Below are 18,923 nucleotides of genomic sequence, written 5' to 3'. Positions count from 1 at the left end.
AAGGGCTTTTTCCAAGAGCTTTTTCCAAGGGCTCCACAGGTTCCTGGCTCCAGAGGCAGCCCTGCACTACCCCTGCCCAACTGGGAGCGACTGCAAACTGCTCAGAGCCCCCCCTTCCCCATCCTGCCAGGCTGGGAAACTGGCTGTAACTCTTTCCTCTGGTCTGGAATGTCCTTCCCATCCTCTGCCTCCCATCCCCTGCCCTGGACCTGGAGAGCTGCTCCCAAATTTGGGTCCTCCGTCACCTTTGGGGACCTGGGCTGCTTTGGATCTCACAGGAAAGTCCCCCAGAGGAACAGGGAGCATCTGTGATCCAAAAGGGCACCTCTGGAACGAAGGGCTGCAGGAAAATGTGGGTGCCCAGGATGGACCTGGCCCAGGTGTGCAGGAATTCCCCTTTGGAGAGGGGCAGGAGGAGTTTGGGAAGGGGAAGCTGACCCTGGAAGGGCAGAGTGTCTCTCAGGTGAGCAGCAAACAGCAAAGCTGCTCCCAGATTTGGGTCCTCCAGCACCCCAGGGAACCCTGGTTTGGATCTCCCAGGGAAGTCCCTGTGGGGATAAAGGAGCACTAAAAGAACACCTCTGGAATGAGGGGCTGCAGGGAAATGGGTGCTCAGGTGTGCAGGAACTCCCCTTTGGAGAGGGGCAGGAGGATTTTGGGAAGGGGAAGCTGAGCAGTGCTGAGTGTGTTCCCCTCACTCCCAAACTTGGTCCCCAAGGCCTTGGATCCCACCCCGTGTCTGCCCCTCTGGCCCGTGCCCTTGAACCATGATTTCCCATTTTCTAACTTTGATAGTTAGAGATTCTTGGTGATTTTTGGTTTTAAGGATTCACCCCTCCTCCCGGGGATGTGCCAGGCCAATCCCTGGGAAGCGATTCCAGCCTCACCTGGCTGCCAGCACCCAGCCAGAGTCCCCAGGTGAGTCCTGCTGGGAAGGAGCTGCTGCTCCTGCTGTGCTGGGAAGCTGAGAGAAAACCACGGACAGGATGGATTCTGAGTGACAGAACTTTATTGTAACAGCCAAACCCCGCGAGCCAGAGCTGTGCTTCCTATCCTATGGGAATGTGGGAATGGGGACCCAGAATCTGGGAATTTGGGGGGGCTGAGTGGCAGTGGCTGGGGCCAGGAAGGAAAATACTGCAGGATTCTGGGTGAGGTTGGGAAGAGGCCACAGCATCCCCCACCTGTGGCCACCTGGCACTTCCAGGGCTGGCTCTGGGAGCTCTGGGGCATCGGGATTGGGATTGGCAGTGGGGGCAGCCAGGTCAGGTACAAGCTGAGGTCAATAAATACAAAGGCAAGGGAATTTTCCAGCTTTAGGCTGAAAGAGGCAAGATTTGGATTCAGTTTCAGGAAGGAAATTCTTCCCTATGAGGGGAGTGAGGCCCTGGAATGGATTTCCCAGAGCAGCTGTGGCTGCCCCTGGACCCCTGGAAGTGCCCAGGGCCAGGCTGAATGGAGCTTGGAGAACCTGGGACAGTGGGAGGTGTCCCTGCCCATGGCAGGGGTGGGATTGGGATGAGCTTTGAGCTCCCTCCCAACCCCAACCAGGCTGTTCCCAGTGCAGTTAAATAGGAACCAATACCCCGACTTTAGGAGCTGGAACTGCTCTGTGGGGCCTGGAGAGAGGGAGGGATTATGGAAACCAAGAGTTTTGAGGCATTTTAGCTTTGGTGAAGGAATGAGGGGCCCCCTGAAGGCAGGAAAATGCCCTGAGGTGGCCAAGGGTGCCCCAGGGTGTCACCAGATCTGTCAATCAAGGTGACAAATCCATCCCTGGGGTTGTTTTCCTCCCTCTGCCCCAGTGTGGAATTTGGATGGTGCTTTCCTTGAAAGCCCTGTCAGGGACCACCCTCAGAGCAGGGAGAGGGTTTGGCAACACCAGTAAAGGGACCGATGGCAGCTGCTAAAACTGGGGTAGGGACATTTCCCTCTGCTGGGCACATTCCAAGGGGTGACTGCAAATCCCTGGGAAGGGAGCCGTAGAGAGGAAGGAGAGAGGGATGGGGGAGTCCCTAAAGTCCTGGGGTGGTTCCTGCTGCAGCTGGGAATGGAGCTGTGAACTGGGATGGTGGAAAGCCAAGGGACAGCCGGGACAGGACCCTCATCCTTCATCCCCTGGATGGGCTGGAGTTCAGGAGGAAGAGCTTCCCAGGTGCTTTGGATCCATGCTCATCCCGTTCTCCTAGGAACACTCCCCGAGGGCCCCGGGGCTGAACTTGGGCCGGGTCCCGGTGCCTGGGGTCCCGGGCAGGTCCTGGGCTCTCCCCGGGCTCCCGGGGCCACCTCCGCTGGGCTCCGTGTCCCCCGAGCCCCGGGCAAAGAGCCGTGAGTTCCGCAGGGTGCTGGCAGAAACTGGCAGAGGGGGGAAGGTTAAAACCCTTCCATCCATTCCCCCACTCCCCGGATCACAGGGATCAAAGCACTTACGAGGCTTGGGCCGGGAGTGGACAGCGCTGATGACGGTGGGAATGGGCTGCTCCATGCTGGGAAGGGAAGGACACAGCGTGAGGACACGGCTTGAGCTCTCCCAGAGGGGTGGGAAGGGCTGGGAGTTGGTCTGGGGGAGTTGGGATAGTGGTAGGACCAGGATGGGTTTCAACAGCACCTGGAGAAGGTCTGGAACCTGAGCCTGGGGAGTCTGAGGAAGACTTGGGAGCAAGAAATGGGATTGAACTGCTGGGAACCACCAGGATTTGCTCCTTCTTTGACCAAACCTTCAGTACCTGACTCAGAACTTGGGATTTGGGCAAGCTGGGCTTTGGGAGGAGTCCCTGCCCATGGAAAGTGTCCCTATCCATGGCAGGGGGTGGGACTGGGTTCCAAAGCATTCCATGATTCCATGATGTCTCCATTCCCCCAGGTGTCCTGCTGCATCCCTTCCCCACCTGAGGCAGAGGAATCCTGGCTCACCTGTTCTCCTCCCCTTCCACGAGCTTCCTGTAGGTGAGGATCTCCACGTCCAGGGCCAGTTTGATGTTCATGAGCTCCTGGTACTCCCGGACCAGGTGAGCCATGTGCTCCCGGCTGCGCTGCAGCGCCTCCTCCAGCCCGGCCACCTTGGCCTTGGCGTCCCTGAGGGTCCCCTCCCCCTGCTCACCAGCCTCACGGATGTGCTCCTCCAGGTACAGGCACTGAAGCATGGGAAAGGGAGCTCAGGGGGCTTGGGAGAGGGAATTCCACACCTGTCCTGTTTGTTAACCCACCCCAGCATACACCTGTGTGCTTGTTTTCCCCAGGATATACCTGTCCCATTATTCCACTCCAGCACAGCCCTGTCCTATTATCCCACCCAAGACACACTTGTCCCATTATCCCACCCAGGACACACCTGTCCCGTTATCCCAGCACAGCCCTGTCCCGTTATCCCAGCACAGCCCTGTCCCATTATCCCACCCAGCACAGCCCTGTCCCATTATCCCACCTGGGACACACCTGTCCCGTTATCCCAGCACAGCCCTGTCCCATTATCCCACCTGGGACACACCTGTCCCGTTATCCCAGCACACTCCTGTCCTGTTATCCCAGCACACACCTGTTCCATTATCCCAGCACACTCCTGTCCTGTTATCCCACCTGGGACACACCTGTCCTGTTATCCCAGCACACTCCTGTCCTGTTATCCCACCTGGGACACACCTGTCCCGTTATCCCAGCACACACCTGTCCCGTTATCCCAGCACACACCTGTCCTGTTATCCCAGCACACTCCTGTCCTGTTATCCCAGCACACACCTGTCCCATTATCCCAGCACACTCCTGTCCCATTATCCCACCCAGCACACACCTGTCCCGTTATCCCAGCACACTCCTGTCTCATTATCCCACCCAGGACACACCTGTCCTGTTATCCCACCCAGCACACACCTGTCCCGTTATCCCAGCACACACCTGTCCCGTTATCCCAGCACACACCTGTCCCATTATCCCAGCACACACTTGTCCTGTTATCCCAGCACACACCTGTCCTGTTATCCCAGCACAGCCCTGTCCCGTTATCCCAGCACACACCTGTCCTGTTATCCCACCCAGCACACACCTGTCCTGTTATCCCACCTGGACACTCCTGTCCCCTTATCCCAGCACACTCCTGTCCCATTATCCCAGCACACACCTGTCCTGTTATCCCAGCACACACCTGTCCTGTTATCCCAGCACAGCCCTGTCCCGTTATCCCAGCACACACTTGTCCTGTTATCCCACCCAGCACACACCTGTCCTGTTATCCCACCTGGACACTCCTGTCCCCTTATCCCAGCACACTCCTGTCCCATTATCCCAGCACACACCTGTCCTGTTATCCCAGCACACACCTGTCCCATTATCCCACCCAGCACACTCCTGTCCTGTTATCCCAGCACACACCTGTCCCGTTATCCCACCCAGGACACACCTGGCTCTTCTGGGACACGATGCAGGACCGCAGTTTCTGGATGCGGATGTTCAGATCCGCGATTTCCCGCCGGCTGTCGAGGAGGTGCCCCCCGAAGGAGCCGGGCTGGGAGTTGCTGTCGGTGAGCTGTGGAGAGAGGGAGGGGTGCCCTGGCATCACCTGGGGAAGGACGTGGGGCTCGTTCCTGTCCTCTCTGGCTGTGGCTGTGCCAGGCTCACCTGGCTCCCTGGATCAGTCACATTCCTGCCCTTTGGAGAGCTGGAAGGACATTTCCATCTCCACTGGGAGATGTCCTGGGTTCCTCCAGTGGGGAAAGCCCAGAGTAACAAAACTCTGGATTTACTGTCTGGAGCTGATCACGGATAGTGCCTTGTCCCTCCCTCCATTCCCAGCCCATCCCTCCCATCCCTGCTGATCCAGCTGTTTCCAGGCCAATCCCTCCTGTCCCTCCCCTGCCTCTCCCAGCACGGAGCAGGGATCTGGTACCTTCCTGCGGGTGAGGGCCTCGGCCTCTTCCCAGCTCCGCAGGGCCAGAGCCTCGTACTGGGCCCTGACGTCCTCCACGATCCTGCCCAGGTCCGGCCGGGAGCAGCTGTCGATTCCCAGCACCACAGAAATGTCCTTGATTTCTGTCAGCAGCTCCTCCAGTTCCTGCAGAGCCAGGGGACAACAGGGAAGAGAACACGGAGCTGAATATTCATGGAATGATTTGGGTGGGAAGGAACCTCAAGGCTCATCCCATCCCACCCCTGCCATGGCAGGGACACCTCCAATGTCCCAGGCTGCTTCAAGCCCTGTCCAGCCTGGCCTAGGACACTGCCAGGGATGGAGCAGCCACAGCTTTCCTGGGAAATCCATTCCAGGGCCTCTCCACCCTCACAGGGAAGAACTTCTTCCCAGCATCTGGTCATATCCAAGATTCCCATTCCAAGATTCTGGTCATATCCAAGATTCTCACTACTCTCCAGTAGTCAGAGAGAGCTCCAGGTGGGCTGTGCTTGGCAGAACAGCTTCCATGTGGAGAGGGGGACAATTCCCAAGTTTTCACTCACTAGAGTTGGGGATGTGGTATTATTTGCTCCATAAAATCCAGACTTAGGTTAAGTTGGGGTTTGGGATCTTTGGATACAAACTCATAAAATCTGACAAAACAGTGCTTTTGGACTAGTCCAGGAGCAGGGAGAATCCTGGCATCCTTAAGGCTGGAAAAGACCTGTAGGATCACCAGACTGCAACTGTTCCTCAGCACTGCCATGGCCACCCCTGACTGTGTCCCCCAGTGCCACATCCACACATTCCTTGGGCACTTCCAGGGATGGGCACTTCACCCCTGCCCTGGGCAGCTATGCCAGGGCTGGACAACCCTTTCCAGGGAGGAATTTTCCCTAAAATCCAACCTAAACCTCCCCTGGCACGTCCAGTCAGTCATTTCCCAGGAGCAGAGCTGGAGCTGATGCTCATGGACCAATATCCACTGGTATCCATGCTGAATGGGAGAGTTTTGGGAAAACAAAGGCAGTGTGGATCGCTCCACAGCCTGGGGAGGCTGGAAAATGCCCTTCCCAAGCTCTGCTGTGGGATCCAGCGAGGCTGGGGCTGCTCTTTGTGATGCCAGAGCCTGATTTAGGCTCCTCAGGGAACCAGGAGCCTGCCCTGTACACATCCAGGCTGAGAGCTGCTCCACTCCTCTGTCCTGGGAATGTCAGCGTGGAGGGAGGCAGGAGCACCCCGGGAGCACCACCAGGATATCTGCTCTGGATAAATCAAGCTGCAAATTCCCCTCCCTGAGCCTGGAAGGGCCCCTGGATCCAGGTTTGGATCCAGTTTGCTCCAGAGCTGCTGCTCCCTTATCTCAGGCACAGCTCCTGCTTTGCACCAGGAATTCCTTCTCCTCCTCCCCTTCCTTTGTTCTTCCCTTTGTGCTGAGGTCCCTTTGGAGCAGGAATTGTATTCCTTGATCCCTTCCCTTCCCTGGCTGGGCTCACAAAGGGCTCTGTACCTGAGGGATAACACAGACATATCCCAAAAAGCAGGATTATTGGGAGATTTTATCCCACTGCTGTTTAATCTGTGAGTTTCTTTGTTAATCTTGGAGCAGGTGAGAAAATTTGTGTTTATCTGGAATATTGAATCACTTAGTGAATAACAAACTAGTCATTTATTAATGAGAATTAATAAATTATTTTCTCCTGATCCATCCCAACAAGCAAAGTTTACTTCATTTTCCCTCCCCTTGAGAATGTGCCTGTACCTGATGTCATCGAATCCACAGAGAAGGTGAGACAGGAGAGGTTGGGGATGAGATTTTTACATTAATTGGGGGTTAAAAACTACAGCTTTTTGTGGAACCCATGGGAAATCAGGTGGAGACCCTGGAGCAGGGCCTGATTTCCATAAAAACTGGGCTAAAATTGCCCTGCATGAGGAATAATCTCATTTCAGAGCCAATCAGGCTCCCCGGGCAGTTGTACTGGGAGGCAGCTCCAGCCTCTCCCTGCCTCAGTTTCCCACATGGAATGTTCATATTCCTCCACCAGGCATTGTAATTGTTTGGATTGCTGGAATTTAGATAAATCCTGAGAGTTCCCACACTGCTGATCCTGCTGGGTGACATTTTCCAGGCCTGAGTCAGTGTTCTGATGGAGGCCCTTCCCCCTGGCTGCAGTCATTCCTGCTGGGGACCCCTCGTTTTCCTGGCAAAGGAGGAGGCTGGACTGTGTTTCAGAGCACCCAGACCCTCCAGGTGTCCTGGATTTTGGGTTCTTCCTGGAGTCTGAACATTTGGCTCACATGGGCCGAGGTCTTGGGCAAACCCCATCCCTGGAGGCAGGAGTTGAGCCCCAGCAGCCAGTTTGGGATGAGATTGAAATTCTAAGCTGTTCTGGGGGACCCCAAGCCCCCCACTGAGGCTCTGGGGCAGAAGGAATGTTCTGGCCCCATCCCAATGTTGTTTTTAGGGGAGGGATCAACTCCTCAGGTCCTGCCTGAGCACTGGAATGGCTGTGACACCCTGGCCAAGCTCCCACGTGGGTGGAAATCCAAAAAATCCCCAAAATGCCACGTTTCCCACAGCGTCCCAGCCCTCTCCAGGTGTGTTCCCACCTGCTCATAGATGGTTTTCTTCAGCTCCAGCAGCTCCTGGAGCCCTTTGAGCTTCACCTCCAGCTCCGTGCGGTGCAAGGTGCTCACGTCCAAATCCTGCATGGATGGAGAGGGATCCATCAGTCCATACCTGGATTTACAGCCAGTCACTCCCACTGCTCCCCATCCCCAGGGAGTGCCCTGCTAGCTCTGTCCCTGGCAGTGCTCCAGGACATGTTGGACAGGGCTTGGAGCACCCTGGACAGGGAAGGAGAAGGAGTCTCTGCCCATGGGATGAGCTCCTTCCCACCCAACCCATTCCCAGGTTTATTTACAGGGATGTTTGGAGCTGCTCTCCAGCTGGGGGGGCTCCTTTGGGAACCTTTTCCCTTTGTTTTGTGGGACCTGGTGGTGGAAGGATCCGCTGGGCCAGGCAGGGCTGGGCCATCCCCTCCCAACTTTTGTTCCCCACAAAAAGCTTCACTTATTGAAAACTCAGGAGCCATCCATGGAAGTGTCTGGGAATGCCCTTCCTGGGAAGTGTGCCAGGGAAAAAACCATGGAATTAGCCAGGATGGATATTTGTGGGGAATATTCCCTCTCTCCAACACCCTTATCCTGCCCCCAAATTGGGGGTTTTGATATAAAATCCCAACTCCAGCTGATTCCCACTGGCTCCTGCTGGAGTGGGAGCTTTGCCCAGGTTTGCCCAGGGCGTGGCCCCTCCGCAGGGAACAAAGGAAATCCTTTATCAATTCCAGCCCTTCCCAAGCCTAATGGCACCCGGAGGCAACGCAGGGAGGAGGAGGCAGCTGGGGAAGGGTTTGGACCCCTCAGGCCAGGGAATCCCAGGATGCAGGGATGGGGACAGTCTGAGCAGGAAATCCCAGGGTGCAGGGACAGGGACAGTCTGAGCAGGAAATCCCAGGATGCAGGGACAGGGACAGTCTGAGCAGGAAATCCCAGGATGCAGGGACAGGGACAGTCTGAGCAGGAAATCCCAGGGTGCAGGGACAGGGACAGTCTGAGCAGGAAATCCCAGGATGCAGGGATGGGGATGGTCTGAGCAGGAAATCCCAGGGTGCAGGGATGGGGATGCTCTGAGCAGGACATCCCAGGATGCAGGGATGGGGATGCTCTGAGCAGGAAATTCCAGAGTGCAGGGATGGGGATGGTCTGAGCAGGAAATCCCAGGGTGCAGGGATGGGGATGCTCTGAGCAGGAAATCCCAGGGTGCAGGGATGGGGATGCTCTGAGCAGGAAATCCCAGAGTGCAGGGATGGGGATGCTCTGAGCAGGAAATCCCAGGATACAGGGACAGTCTGATCAGGAAATCCCAGGATGCAGGGATGGGGATGGTCTGAGCAGGACATCCCAGGATACAGGGACAGGGACAGTCTGATCAGGAAATCCCAGGGTGCAGGGATGGGGATGCTCTGATCCCCCGGTGCTGCCAGGGGATTTTCAGGAGCCACTCCAGACTCACCCTCCTGTGGAATTGGAACTCATCCCCTCCCTGTCCTCCTCCAGACCTTGTTATCCCAAACCAGCTGAGCCTGGATCACCCCCAGGCCCTTCCCTGCCTGTGCAGGCCTGGGTAGAGCCCATCCAGTGGGAAAGTTCCCCTTCCCCTCCTGCTGACCTTTTTGAGCTCCATGAAGGTGAATTCCATCCCGCTGCAGAGGCGGATTTCATCCTCGTACCTGCAGAGCACCCAAAGCATGGGATCAGCCACAGGGAAACTCAGGGACACTCAGAGTTGTCTTGTTGAGACCCCCAAAGTATCCCAACTTTCTGCTTTTCCTGCTTGTCCCCCCTCCTTGAGGCATCATGGGCAGGAGTGAGAAGAAGCTGCCACATTCCAGCTGCCCTGGAACACCAGGAGCACTTTGGGGATGAAGAATCCCAGAGCAGAGAGGAGGGAGCTTTAATTGGGATTTCATCTGGGGGCTGGGCAGCCTCAGGTTCTTCACAAAGGAGCAGTGGATGGGGGTGGGGATTGGGCTCTGCCCAAACTCCTCAATTTCACCCCAAACCTTTTCTGTTCTGCTCACATTTCCTCAGAGTTTCACTTCCAGGGTCGGAGTCTTCCCAAGTGAGAAAACTTTGGCTTGTGGCAATTCTGAGAATTCTGGGCTGGTGTCATAACTCAGCCCAGGTGATTTGCGAAGGCACACAGGCAAAGGAATTCAAAGAAAACTGTCCATGGAGTGGAAGGAAACCAAACCAGGCTGGGGTGGAGTCCTGAGTGTCCCTGTGAAGAACGAGCCCCGCAGGTGTTTAAATCCAGGTGGGACAGGGCAGGGCCAGGGAGCAAAGCCTCAGTCCAGGGGCATGGATATGAGCAGGAATTGGGGAATGCTCCAACCCTTGCTGGCTGCTGGGACAGGGGTGTAGTGATCCCTGGAAAGCCACAGGGTCCATTTTGGGGCCAGCAGTGCTTGGTCAGAGCAGAGCGATGGGATGGGGTCGGTGTCTCCCCCAGCAGCTGGACACGTGTGGGAGCACTGGGAGTGTGGATCAGAGCAGGCTGAGCTCTCAGCGAGCTCCTGGCTCCCCTGATCCCTCAGGCTCCTCTTAGCCTAAGGGGCATATGACATTCCATGCAATCAGGGAATCATTAAGGCTGGAAAAGCCCTTGGAGAGCATCGAATCCAACTGCTCCCCCAGCACTGCCAGGGCCACCCGTGACCATGTCCCCAAGTGCCACAGCCACACGGCTTCGGTGGCTCCAGCCCTGCCCTGAGCAGCTGTGCCAGAGCCTGGACACCCTTCCAGTGAGGAACTTTTCCCAATATTCAGCTAAACCTCCCCTGGCACAGCCTGAGACCATTTCCCTTGTCCTGTTGTTCCCTGGAGCAGAGCCCAACCCCCTGGCAGCCCCCTCCTGTCAGGGAGTTGTGCAGAGCCACAGGGTCCCCCCTGAGCCTCCTTCTCTCCAGGCTGAGCCCCCCAGGTCCCTCAGGAGTTCTCCAGACCCTTCCCCAGCTCTGGACACGCTCCAGTCCCTCAGGGTCTTTCTTGATGGAAGGGGTCCCAAAATGCCCCCATTTCCAGGCTGTAAACTCAGACTTTCAGTGCTGCTTGGTCACCAAATGGACCTAAGGGAAGCTGAGACCTGTGGGAACGAGGTAAAGTGGGATCTCCCAACAGACTGAGGACGGGAGCTCAGCAATGCAGCCGTGTGCTGCTGTTTGGGGTCTGGTGCATCAGAAGGTTCTCAGGAGCCCAGAAGGTTTTTGGGAGCCTTCCCTGCCATGTACAAAGTGTGGAAATGGGGAGCTGTGCCTGGGGAAGGGGGGCAGATGTTGGGAAAGGGGGGAAGCTGTGCTCAGGAGCTGAGCTGGGATTATCCAAAGCAGCTCCCTGGTCCCTCACCGAGGGGACCACGAGGGCAGGGGTGTGTGACAGTCCTGGGGTACTCCTGGGGTTCCTCCTGAGTCCCCCTCGGTGCTGAACTCGCCCTCTCCTTCCCTGCTTTTCCGAGGCCGGGCAGCAGGGGCTGATGGGATTCACCTGTCTGGTCTGTGCTCCTCACCTGGAATGTCAGCCTGGCTGGAATGCTGTCAGCCCCGCTGGGCTGGGCCAAGCTCAGTGCCTGTCTGCAGCCCCCCTTCCTCCTCCTCCTCCTCCTCCTCACACCCAGCCCAGGCCCAGTGTGCCCCAGTGTGTCCCAGTGCATCCCAGTCTGTTCCAATGTATCCCAGTGTGGCCTAGTCTGTCCCAGTGCATCCCAGTCTGTCCCAGTGCATCCCAGTGTGCCTCAGTCTGTCCCAGTGCATCCCAGTGTGCCCCAGTCTGTCCCAGTGTATCCCAGTCTGTCCCAGTGTGTCCCAGTCTGTCCCAGTGTGTCCCAGACTGTCCCAGTGTGCCTCAGTCTGTCCCAGTGCATCCCAGTGTGCCCCAGTCTGTCCCAGTCTGTCCCAGAGTGCCCCAGTGTGCCCCAGTCTGTCCCACAGCCGGGCTCTGGCAGAGCTGTGCTCCAGGCAGAGCAGAGCTGGCCCAGCTGGCCCAACGCGCTCCTGCCACGCTCCCAGGACTGTGACTCACCCCGGGCTGGGGCTGGAGCATTCCACAGGCACATCCCAGCGTTTATCTCCTGGGAGATAATCCCGGGGCACTGCAGAAGGGCAAATCCAGCCCTTCCTGCACTTAGCACACTTGAGACGGCGTCTGCTCGCCCCAGGCTCCTTCCATGGAGCAAAATCCAGGGAACCAGCTCTCAGGCAGGCTTAGCTCCCTCCTGCATGTACCTGTGTTCCCTTCTGGATGTGCCTGTCCCCTCTCCATCCATCCATCCATCTATCTATCCATCCATCCATCATCCATCCATCCTTTCTCCATCCATCCATCATCATCCATCCATCCCTCCACCCACCCATCCATCCATCATCCACCCATCCATCCATCCATCCATCCATCCATCCATCCATCCATCCATCCATCCATCCATCCATCCCTTTGGAATTGCTGCTCCATGGCAAAATCCTTTGAGGAGAAGGTGGGAGTGTCCCAGTGAGTCCCATCCAGGTGGGTTTGGGAAGCAGTCCCTGACTCAGGATGAATCCAGGGCCTTATGGGGGGACTCCCCCAGGCACATTTCCCATCCTGGAGGACTTGGGGTGTTCCCATGCCCATGGCATGTTCCGTCCAGAATGCCACAGCCTGCCTGAGGGCATCACTCCAGTGGGAAATCCAACTGGTTCTTTGTTTTTCCTCCCCCAGAATTCCCTGGGGAAAAGAAACCTCCTGGATTTGCCTGGTTTGCCTGGAGATTTGCTCCAGAAATGCCCCTGGGCTGGGCCAGAGCTGGATGGGGCCTGGGAATTCTGTCCCTGTGAATCAGTTTGAGGGATGAAGCATCCCAATTGTGTCCTATCCCATTGTCTAAGTCACTGGAAAAAGCACAAGTCACAATGGGGAGAACCCTTGGGCAGCACCTTCATCCCTAAGAAATCAGGCTGGAAAGCCCTGCAGTGTCAGGAGCTGGGAATTCCTGCAGCCATTCCTGAGTGCAGATCTGAGCACAGACTGTGGCTGCCCCATCCCTGACGTGTCCAAGGGCTGGGGACACCCTGGGAGAGTGGAACATGTCCATGTCCATGCCAGGGTCCCTTCCCACCCAAACCAGTCTGGGATTCTGCTTCCTCAGGGGAGTGCAGGGAGGGCCAGGTGCTCCCTGCAGGGATGGCAGCTCCTGACCTTTGCATTATCCAAATAAACAGCAGGCAGGCACCTCCCATGAGGAATTTAGGACTTTTTTAGGCACCTGGGTGTCATTTGAAGGACTCTGGGAGGACGATTTCAGTGTAAGGTGAAGAATCAAACTCCTGGTCCTTATTCCTATCAAATTCCTCACAACATTCCCTGTCCCTGACACTGCTGAGGCCCCTGGAATCCTGGGCTTTGGGTACCTCACAAGAAACACCCCGAGGGGCTGGAGCAAGTCCAGAGGTGGGAATGGAGCTGGGGAAGGGCTGGAGCACCAGGGAAGGGTCTGGAGAGCTCCTGAGGGACTTGGGGGGGCTCAGCCTGGAGAAGAGGCTCAGGTGGGACCTTGGCTCTGCGCAACTCCTGGAGAGGAGGGGGCAGCCAGGTGGGATTCAGGATCCACTCCCAGGGAACAAGGGAAAAGTTCCATCGGAGGAGGTTTAAGTTGGATATTTGGAAAAATTTCCATGGAAAGGGTTGTCCAGCCCCGGCACAGGCTGCCCAGGGAGTCCCCACCCCTGGGAGTGTCCAAAACTGTGTGGATGTGACACCTGGGGACTTGGGGTCAGTAGTGACCACAGTGGTAGGGGGTTGATGGATAGACCTGATGATCTCCAAGGGCTTTTCCAAGCTGAGTGATTCTGTGATTCTGACCTGCTCTGAGTTGATTAAGGCATTTCACTGCTGGGTCTCCGTTAGAAGGAGCTGTCAGCCCTTCCCTAATTTGCAGCCACCTCGAGCAGAGCTTAAGGAGCTGGAGAATCCTTGGACTGAACTCCCTGGAGAGGGCACGGATGGTTTGTGCCTCACCCCAGGAGTGGGTTTGGATCCCAGCAGGGATTTCTGCTCCCCCGAGTCCCTTGGCACCACTTTGGGCTGGACAGTCTCTGCACAGCCCAAATCCCCACGGGAGCCTCCAGAGCTCCAGGAAGATGCTGAGTGTCAGTGGGAGGGAAAGGAGCTCATTTGGGATTCTCCTGTGGGATGCAAATGAGCCCCATAATGAGGGAGGCATTGTCTGCTCCCCTGTGACCGGGCATGGCCCAGCTGCTCTCTCTTATCTGCACATCTCGGAGCTCTCCAGAGATAAGAGGAGCTCCCCAGAGATAAGAGGCAGCTGCACCTCCCCGACCTTTGGCTGCCTCCCTATTCTCGGTCAGGATCATTTGGGGCACAATTCTGACCTTTTGGTCAAAGCAGAGTTTGGCAGAAATGCTTCGGGTGAAATAGGAAAGGAAGAGATCCCATGGTCATGGAATAGAATATTCCTTCTTTACGAAGGAATTCGTCCCTGGGAGGGTGGGGAGGGCCTGGAAAGGATTTCCCTGTGGCTGCCCCATCCCTGGAAGTGTCCCAGGCCTGGCTGGATGGGGCTTGGAGCAGATGGGACAGTGGGAGGTGTCCCTGCCATGGCAGGGGTGGGATGGGTGTGTGTGAGCCTGGAGAGGAAAAAGCTCCAGGAAGAACTTAGATCCCCTTCCAATGTATCAAGGGACACCAGGGGAGCTGGAGAGGAACTTGGGATAAGGGATGGAGGCAGAGGACAGGGGGAAAATGCCTCCCTACTGACAGAGGGCAGGGATAGGTGGGATATTGGGAAGGAATTCCTCCCTGTGAGGGTGGAGAGGCTCTGGAGTGGATTTCCCTGTGGCTGCCCCTGGATCCCTGGAAGTGTCCAAGGTTGGACAGGGCTTTGAGTGGAAGGTGTCCCTGCCCACGGCAAGGGTGGCACTGGGTGATTCTAAAGGTCCCTCCTAACCCATTGTGTGATGAGGAATATCCTGAGTTGGAAGACACCCACAGGGATCATCAAATCCAACTCCTGGCCCTGCCCAGAACACCCCCAAATTCCCAACATGTAGCCAGGAGCGTTGTTTTTTGTACTGGGCAGCCTGGTCCAGAAATCACTTTGGGGACAAAGTTCTGGCTTGTGCTAATTTTGTGGAGAACAAACATTCCCTGCTTTCATGGCTGTCACTCCAGCAATGCCAAGAAGCTCCTCTCAGCCCTGCTCTCATTGGAATTTCATTGCTCCAGCTTCCCTTTCACCTCTCATTAACCAGGAGGACGTTGTGATCCTAAACTCCCAAATCCATACTTTGTGCACACCAAATTAGGAATATTTTCCTGGGCATCTCAGGCTGGCTGAGTTAAATCAATCCCACCCCTGTGCCCCAGCTGAATCCCCAGGGTATGGACAGACATGGACAGGGACACCTACTTGCTCCGGAAGGCGTCCATGGTGCTCAGGACCTTCGCCAGCTCCGACTCCAGGTTCTCCTGCTCGTAGTTGAGCGCCTTCATCTCCTGGTTCATTTTGCTCACGTACTGCTCATAGATGGCCTTGATGTCCGAGTCAGAGTGGGAATTGTCCTGGTCCTTCAGGAAGTTCCACCTGGTTGTCAGGATCTTGTTCTGCTGCTCCAAGCTCTGGACCTAGGGGAGAGGTTTCAGAGGCGTCAGTGACACTGAGGGCCACAATCAGAGCATGGCAGGGCAGGAGATGTTTGAGACCTTCAGAACCAGCAGATTTCCAGGGAAAAATTAGAAATTCCTTCAAAATTAGGCCTGTGGATGGAGGGTTATGGAATCATGGAATGCTTTGGGTTGGAAGAGACCTTAAAGATCACCCAGGTCCATCCCTTGGCATGGGCAGGGACACCTCCCTCTTTTAGGGGACTGGCAGGGGTTTTACGCATTACCCACTAATTAATTTCTCAATAGAACACAGTGACATCAAAATAAAGACAGTGACATTGGAATAAATGTAGTGACATCAAAATAAACATGTTCACATTGGGCTAAACACAGTGACATCGGGATAAAGGAGTCACTGACAATAGGAATGGTCAGTTCTGTCCCTTTAGTGTGTGACAATGGGCTACTGGAAACACCTCCTGCATCACCAGATCCAGGTGTTGAGTACAACACAGTGAAGCCAAGGCTGTGGATCCACCCCAGGTCACGCAGGGATGTCCAGGGTCAGGGAAGGGCAGATTTCCTACCCCAGAGAGCACAAAGAGAGAGAACCCTCTGGATTGCAAGGGATTAGAGCATGGAGAGGTTCAGGGAATGAATCAGGTTTATTGCAGAGCAGCTCAGACAAAGCTCTGGAGAACATCCCAGGTAATTACAGACTCCAGGTGAGCTCCCTGTGCTAGCTCTGAGAGGACAACGCTGCCCTTCCACCGCCCGCCTTTGAGGAACCTGCTCCTCTTTCCCAATATTCCCAATCTCACCAGTAACACTCCAAGTTTAACAGTTCTCATCTTCAAAGCTCTTGGCCAACTCCAATTAATTGGCTAATTGCTACCTCTGGGAGCAGCCCCAGTCACGTTTTGGCTGGAGATGCCGGAGTTGCCTCCAAGTTTCCCGTGTTGCATTCCGGGATGACTCAGGGCCGATGCCATGCCCGGAGCACCGGGGGCAGGAGCCATCAGACCTCCAGCCTTGGCCTGGGGTCCACAGAAGAGGCAGAATTCCAGCTGCTGACCCAGATGTGGCACCATCTTTCTTCTTGTCTGAACAGAGAGAGCAGCCAAGCAAAGCAGAACCATTCCAGTGCTTGGGAGTTCCCAGCAGAAGGGATGGGAGTGTTGGGATGTTCCAGGTCTCACTCTTAGAGACCTCATCCTTCCCTCCTGGGATGAGAATGGATTGTGTTGGCTGTTGTTCCATGTCAATCTTTAACCTTTAATTAATTCCTGACTTCCTTCCTAATCCTCAGCTGCTCCTTTTATCCCTCAGTTCCTGTTAGCAAACCATCCCTGTGCTCAACTCGTTGCATCTTGGCTTCCAACATCTGCTTGGAACTGGATGATCCTAAAGGTCCTCCCTGACCCAAACCATTCCATGATTCTGCGACTCCTGCAATGTCCTCCTCAGGAAATCCCCCCTTGCAGAGCCTTTCAGCAGGAGCTTTGCAGAGGGATCACCCACATTTGGCCTCATTCCCTGGAATTTCATGCCTGAACAGACAAGTGGCCAAAGTTTGGTCCTCACAGACCCTCCCCTCTGTGCTGCTTGAGATAAAGGCAGGGCCTCAAACAGGGGCTTGAGGCCTTGGCTTTTCCCCGTCTTCTTTTACATCTGTCTGGAAAATAAATACCAGCAGATCTGTAACAGCTGGAAAACCTCCACCACCAAACTCCTGTAGCTGTGTAGTCAATTATCCCAGGAATCACCTGCTGGGGATCAAGACCAGCTGAATCCCTGATTATAAAGCTAGGTTCTCTTTGACAAGGAAGTGTCATTCCCTTCCTCTGGGATGAGGGCCTGGGGCAGGTGCCTGAAGTTGCCACTTGATGCAGCTCTTGAAGCCTTCAAAGGAGCTCAGGAGCTGCAGTTGGAGACCTGGGCCCAAGGGGTGTTTGTGTCCCTGTCCCAGGATCCACATGGATCAGGAGGTCGCTGGGTTGGATTTTTGGGAAATCTGGAACTCTCAGTTCTTCCCTCCCTGGTGTCAGGGAACAGGCCTGGCTCAGGCACGTGGGGGTTTGTCTCTTTCCCTTACTCCCGTCCCTGCTCTGAGGGCCCAGCAAACCTCAACCTCTCCACCTGGACAGCGCAAATCCAGCCTCTACTGTGTGGGTGTTTCCCACACCAGGTGCTCTCCAAATTCCCAATGCCACAATCTTGGAAAGGCTCACAGGAGGAGGCTGTGCCCACCCACGAGAGCCAGGCCTGGGCCGTGTTGACACTGCCAGGTGTGACTGGTCACAACTGTCCCCCTTGAAGAGCTCCACTGCAGATGTTCCACAGCTTTCTCCTTCCCAGTGTGAATTCAGGTCCTCGGAGAGTTGAAATGAATCAATCCCGGGCTGCTGGAGGTTGGCAGGGAGAGCTGCATGAAGCAATCCCGGAGATTACATCTGTTTACGGAGCAGGGCTCTGCAGGAACCTGCCTGCTCTGGGAGTTGTTTTCTTGGAGAAACTTCTGCTTCTCCCGGCTCCGCAGAGATGAAAGCAGCACTTTCTTGGCCTCTCTCCTCAGAAGCTCAGCGGCAGCGGCTGGGGGGTCCCCCCGGCGCCCCACGCTGCCCAGGTGGAGGTGGGGATGAGTTTTGAGGGATGAGTTTTGAGGGATGAGTTTCCAGCTCTCTTCAGCAGCCGGAATTGGAGCTGCCGCCATACTCTGTGTCACTGCTGTGGCTGTTTGGTCACTGAGGGAGCCAAGGCCTCCTGCCCACGGTGCCTCCTGCCCATGGTGCCTCCTGCCCACGGTGCCCTCAGGACTCTGCCGGGGATGCCCTGGGGGTCCCCAGGAGCTGCCTGGAGTGACAGTCACAGCCCCCCGTGTGCCTCCCCAGGGATGCTCCCTAACCCTCGTCAGACAGAGAGCTCGGAAGGAATAACTAATTGAGTTAATAACTAATTAGCCGGCTGTGCCAGCCTGGCCGGGGTGGCTGCAGACCCCAGGTCCCCAGAGCCTCTCCCCACCCCATCCAGCATCTGTCCCTACCTTCTCGATCAGGGTCACGAACTGGTTGTTGAGCACTTTGATGTCCTCCTTCTCCTGCTGCCGCACGGCCTGGAACTCGGTGTCGATGTCCAGGCGCACGGGGGGCGGCAGCCTCCCCTCCAGGGCGAACGGCGGCCAGGGCGAGCAGCGCAGGGAGCCGCAGCCGTCGCTGGCCACCGAGCCGCGGCCGTCGCTGGCCCCCCCGTCGGGGCTGCGGCGCTCCGGGGACGGGCTCCCGGCGGCCCTGCCGCGGCTCATCGCCGCCGACGCCTCCCCGGAGCACAGGGAGCCGCTGGAGAAGGCAGAGCTGGGGTTGGTCATGGCCGGGCTGGGCCCCGGGGGCGGGAAGGCTGAGGGGCTGCTGCCTCCGAGAGGAGCAGCGCGGCTGGGCCGGCGCGGTTCCCGTCTGCTGGGCTTGTGGGCTGGTAATGAATTCCAAGCACCTGTTCTGCGATGTTCATTAAACGGAGGAGGGTGGAACCCTTGATGGAAATCCAGATCAACCTGTTGGCTTTTTTTTTTCTCTATTTTTTTTTTTCTCTTCTTCTTCCCTCCTCTGTCTGTTCCCTCCTTTCTTCAGGAGCTTGTTTGTGTGAGGAGGACTCAGGCCCTTGCAGCAAAAACAAACCCTCCCAGGTAATTCCAGCCCCCAGCAGCTGCCTCCCTCATCCTTAAAAGGTGAGGAAAGGAATTGGAGGTGCTAGTCTTGGGAAGGACTGCTCCAGGCACAGCTCTGCACAGGGACTTGGCACACGGAGCCGGCATCAGCCCCTGGCT

The 18,923-nt window shown here is 56.3% G+C and overlaps 1 protein-coding gene across 1 annotated transcript; it reads right to left on the bottom strand.

Moving 5' to 3' along the window:
* Positions 1-642: 642 nt before the first annotated feature.
* Positions 643-18,923, bottom strand: KRT80 (keratin 80). Its single transcript, XM_064401045.1, has 9 exons — positions 18,147-18,923; positions 14,907-15,121; positions 9,117-9,177; positions 7,496-7,591; positions 4,880-5,044; positions 4,394-4,519; positions 2,914-3,134; positions 2,431-2,486; positions 643-2,355 (listed from the first exon to the last, which is right to left on the bottom strand). Exons 1-9 carry the CDS (start codon positions 18,465-18,467, stop codon positions 2,186-2,188), a joined length of 1,431 nt encoding a protein of 476 aa, XP_064257115.1. The 5' UTR covers positions 18,468-18,923; the 3' UTR covers positions 643-2,185.

The sequence above is a fragment of the Passer domesticus genome, chromosome 31, assembly GCF_036417665.1.
Source record: "Passer domesticus isolate bPasDom1 chromosome 31, bPasDom1.hap1, whole genome shotgun sequence".
In the NCBI taxonomy this organism is placed as follows: Eukaryota; Metazoa; Chordata; class Aves; order Passeriformes; family Passeridae; genus Passer; species Passer domesticus.
Note: the sequence above shows the minus strand (reverse complement) of the source record. Positions and strands in the feature narration are given on the sequence as shown.